At 44.9% G+C, this 5,228-nt stretch overlaps 1 protein-coding gene across 1 annotated transcript in view; it reads right to left on the bottom strand.

Moving 5' to 3' along the window:
* LOC112518279 overlaps positions 1 to 5,012 on the bottom strand; it is a 15,140-nt gene extending 10,128 nt beyond the window's left edge. The window contains exon 1 of the mRNA XM_025125920.1: positions 4,799 to 5,012. Coding sequence (XP_024981688.1) covers positions 4,799 to 5,012 — 214 coding nt within the window. The remainder of the gene's footprint in view (positions 1 to 4,798) is intronic.
* Between the last annotated feature and the right edge of the window lie 216 nt (positions 5,013 to 5,228).

Genomic DNA, 5,228 nt, shown 5'->3' with positions numbered 1-5,228 from the left:
ATTTACCTTTTACGCTTCCTAAAACCTGCAAACAGACTTTAACGAACAAACTTACCTACAACTTCATACGCAATGGCTTCCTCCACGTCACACGAGCCTAATAACAACGACAGCCACGTTCAATCCATCGGCGCCGACAGCCGCACAATAATGTTCCTCCCAATGAAGCCCAACAACCATGCCATCGAACTTCAAACCACCCTGTTCGACGACAGGTTTGCTGTCATGTTCGAATTCTTTCGTAACTGCATCCTTCTACCAGCCTTGACTCTAACCAACAATGGCGTACCACTAAAGTACGTCCAACAATACTGGCAGACTTACGAGTACGACCCTGACAGCCATGGAATAATGGGGGACATCGACGCCCCAAATGACATGATCTGCTCGCTCAAGATCTCTCGGGCAAAAGTTTCTAGGGTTCTGTGCATTCCCACCCGCCGAGAGCTCGGCATTGACCAATATGCCGACCAACCCACCACCTCAGACATCCTCCGATTCATCCAAATGCTAGGTTACAATCGCGATCTACGCAATGCCTCTGACTTCAAGAGGCAGTTTTTACCGCCAATGTGGAATATGTTATTTTCCATATTGAACAGGGCCCTCACCTGCAAGCTAGGGTCGATGGATCAAGGAAACATCAACATAATGACATTTATGTACGGACTCTTCTTCAACATCCCTCTTGACTATGCTTTCCTCATATACAATGAGATCCACTCAGCAGTAGTCAAAAAATGCAAACTTCAGGCTACCTGCAAGCCCTTGACTTCTGTCTTGTTTCCTCGTTTCCTATCTTTCTTCATAGGGGATGCGATGAGGAAACACAACCTACCGGCCGAAGAACCATTCACTCCCGTCTTCAAGATGCATGGCCATCGACCCACACTCTCGAAGGAAGGATACACCATCAACAGACCAATCTCCAGAGCCATGCTCAGTGTCATCCCAAAGACATCGGAGATCCGAAGAACTTACGAACGCTCTCTGCTATCCCATGAACGAAGGACAGCTACCCCAGAGCGCATAGAGCCGTCCCTTCTGTCAAGCAAGAGAGCACAGGAGGCATCTTCATCGGATAATGATGATGATGACACTCCTTGTGCATCCCCCGTCCCTACTCAAACAAATCCCCTTCCCTCTTCCCAAAGGTCAACCACCACCTCTACCCCTGGCGATCAAGGCCAAAGGAGTATTGAACAAGGACGGCTATCCAGAGGCCATTCTTCGGGCCTCTGGAGATGATTTAGCTGAGGCACCACAACATCCATCACCCCTCTCCCAACAGAGAGGCGATGCAGAAATAAGAGCCACATCGCCTCAAGGCTCGACACTACCACCCACTCACCCAGAAGCATGTGTTGCTTCTGACATTGCTGAACCCCAAGATCGTTCAGAGCGATCTCCCATTCATGCACAAAACCCCCCTTCAATACTTGATCTAGCAAAGGGGAAACACACTTACTTCTCTTACCAGGCCTCTGAAGCCGAGGAAGAAGAAGAAGTTGTCGCAACATCAAGAGATAGCTCCTCACTTGAGGGCTATCAAGGAGATGATGGAAGTCATTCAAGGCCTATATTTTCACAAGGCATTGAAGGCGCCTCTGGAGCAGAGGCTAAACCTGCAGCATCCGTTGCTGCAGGGGTTACCCCCATGGCCGATCTGGTTAGAAAGGCTGAGTTCCAAGCCTTTGTTGACTCAATTCAGCGGTCCTTGGAAGACCTAAAACTCATCATCCAAGGGATTGTTGACAACCCACCATCTATCGATACCACCACCCTTCAACAATCCCTTGCTACCCTTCAACAAACCCTTGCCACCCTTACAACCCAAACCCGAGACAATACAACACGTCTCCAAATGCTGCAACAAACCGTCACCCAATACCACAACACCACCTCCTCCCTTGCCACCCAAAGAAACCAACTCCTCATTCACTCCATCGCCACCCTCATGGTCCAGACAACTGCGACTGATGAGACCCTAGCCTCCATCACAACCCAAATAAACACCATTTTCGAAACCCTTAACGCCCTACCAGCCACCATAATCTCTCAAATCACTCAACCAACCCCACCACAAACAACTTCATCAATCGATGAAACCCTAGCCTCCCTCACCAGCCAAATGACCACCATACAAACCACACTGAACCAACTCCCAACCACCATACTAGCCAACATACCTCATCCTTCACCACCTCCATCTCCCTCTGCAGGCCCATCCTTCGATGAAGCTTTCTCCTTCTTCATTGCAAAGGTGAGACATCTCATTACCAGCCTTCTCATTCCTCCATCCACATCCACAACCACCTCTGTGCCACCACAAGCTTCATCATCAAGCACGGAGTATGCCACCAGAGCCGATCTCAGGGCTCTATCCAAGGCACTTATCTCCTCTTTCAATGATATAAGTGCCAAGTTCATTCATCGAGCGGCTCAACCGACCAAGGCTCTCACCCAGAGCCTTGCTGACCAACAAAGGCGCACCACGTCTCTCCTTCACACGATGGAGGAGAGCCGAAGACAACAAGCCCTGAAGGCGTATCTTGTGTCCTTTAGGAAGGAGAAAAAGAAGACAAGGAGCAGAGCTTCGTGCTCTAGTAGCTGCCCGCACAAAAGGCCACGCATGAGGATCCAGACCCCGATGATCAAGGTCTTGGACCTCATGAGGGGGAGAACCAGGCTGCGGCTGTTCAACCGATGGAATCCACTGCACCATCACCACTACCCCAAACACAACAACAATCTCCACCATCAACCCAAGCAAGGGAACCAGAGGCTCAGCCCTCTGAAGATGTACATAATGTACAGGTTCCCCTTGCCACCATACCTGAGCCATCATGTTGAGTTCCTCAACCGATGAAAATCCATCAACCCCACCAATAGAAACCAACCCACCTTTCACTCCATCACCAACACCAAGCCTACCATTAACCCCATCACCAACCCCTCGCGATACACAACCTTTCATCACCCTACCCAATGAACCTGAACAAATACACATCCAACCTTCACCTCAACAACCTCAAGCCCAAACATAACCCGATGAACCTGAACCACCCCAACATGAGCCAACCCATGAAACCATCCCATCACCAACCAATACACAGCCCACAACCCAAACTCAACCCCCAACCAAACCAACTATGGTGCAAGCGGACATTCCCTCTTCATCAAGGCACCCTCCGCAAAGCCTAGTCGACGAGATCATCCAGAATATGGAATCGCTAAGGAGACGTCCAGAGATGCCACCAAGGGTACCAATTATGATGGAGAATATCCATCAGTACCTATACCTACTCATGTTCTATCGCTAGAATCCATGGACCTCCTACACCATAGGTTTGTTAGACAGACTACCCAACCACCACAAGCTGTCTTCTCAAACAATGGGATAAGGATGGTAATGGACATAAAGATGAGGACCTTTGCCAATAGAGCTATAAGATATGTGGAGAGAGCCCATAGTCAGGTCATCGTCTTCAACAACAATGACTTAATCAATCTCAATCCCTATGACTTGATCGACCTTTATGCATTCACAGCTCAGCGACAAGTTCAAGGAATAAGATTTGGAATGACAAACAGAGCAATTATGAAGACAATGGAGACCTTGGTGAAGCATCGAGCCAAGTGTGATTATTAGATTGCTCTTCATTTGGGCATCGAAAGACTCTCCTACACTCCACCTGATGAAGACTTCCCTGGCCTGCAGAAGAAGAGATTTGCTTCTGTCTTGACTCAACCCAAGCTTGGACTTGTCTTCAAGAATGAGTTCGGGGTAAAGAAAATTTTCAGGCTAACTGAAGCATTCAAGTATTCAACCGATACACTTGAATGGTTTCAAAAAGTTATCAAAGAGAGACTGGGTAGAACTCATGTGCCAAGGGAAGACGGGAATCAACTCATTCATAAGATATCAACAGTCCTCAGTTATCGAAGATTGCTTCTGCGCTTCTGGGAAATATCTCAAGGTAGATCATGAATAGAGTTTTAAAATTTTTGCGTTAAAATGAAATGTCTTTGCTTCCAGTATTGTAAGAATTCATCATCCAATGAAAATTTGGAATTTGATGCTTTTCTTTAGATTAGTCTCTGTTATTCAATACTATTCATAGATTAGTTTATGTTTGTTCTTTCATTACTTAGGGGGAGATTGTTAGACCCCATAATTTATAAGTGTAAAAGTAATGAAAAACAATAAGTGATGAAGAACCAGAAGACCGATGAAGATGTTAAGACAGAATTGACCAAGTCTGAAGAACAACCAGAGGGTCGATGAACAACCAGAGATGCAACGAAAAGAGCATCTTCATCACCCCTCTGGTCAACAACACTTAGAGTTTTCTTCAGCAATTCAACCAGAGGCATACGATGAAAATATAAAGATAAGGTTGAATCATCATCCCATGGAAGACAGCTGGAGACAACTAATCGACAGTTGGATTTCAATTTTTTCTTAAATTATAGCTTATCCATAGTTTAGATAAACTTTATCGGTTAGTAGAAGATTAGCTAAATAGTCTCACTAGATAGTTATCTTCTAATTAGCCTTCTAGTATAAATAGGTGATTAGGCCTATTGTAATCAACGTCGCTTTTACGTTTTTCTTATTGAATAAAGTGAAATCATTGGCACTCAAGATTGTTCTTTGAATGTTCATACATTGTTCTTGAGTGTTCATCATTTTGTTCATTAAAACACTATAATATGGTTATTCTTAACTTGATTATTAGTGTTATTGAGAGATATGAGATCAATAGTATCAAAGGGTACGTCATGGACATGAAACTTGGATGTAGATCCATAATGCGTTGAAGACCATTTGTACGATGTTCAACAATGATATCACGCTCAAAATTTTCTTCACTAAGATCACCAACTATTAAACCAACAACTTCCTCAATGATGGGCATATTATATTGCAGACCATCCCTTTTACGACTTTTGATGATTCGTAAGCGAAAAGCAGAATCAGGATCTAAATGATATCGATCTCTAGCCATGCGAAATGACTTTACTAAAATGTTGTGCTCCTCTAACATTTCAGATAGTTCTTATGTTATCTCTGAATTAAATCGGTATGGCCAAACTGCATTTGCATTGCATTCACTCTATTGGTCATTTCATTCTCGGTGTCATAGATATAGAGTTGGGCAAATTGAGGCCTTTTACCACTTATAGGCAGTAGAGATCCAATTCGATGTAAATTTTGTCCACTC

Source organism: Cynara cardunculus, assembly GCF_001531365.2.
Source record: "Cynara cardunculus var. scolymus isolate 2C chromosome LG 9, CcrdV1, whole genome shotgun sequence".
NCBI lineage: Eukaryota > Viridiplantae > Streptophyta > Magnoliopsida > Asterales > Asteraceae > Cynara > Cynara cardunculus.
The sequence above is the reverse complement of the archived record's forward strand: the minus strand, read 5'-3'. Positions and strand labels throughout refer to the sequence as shown.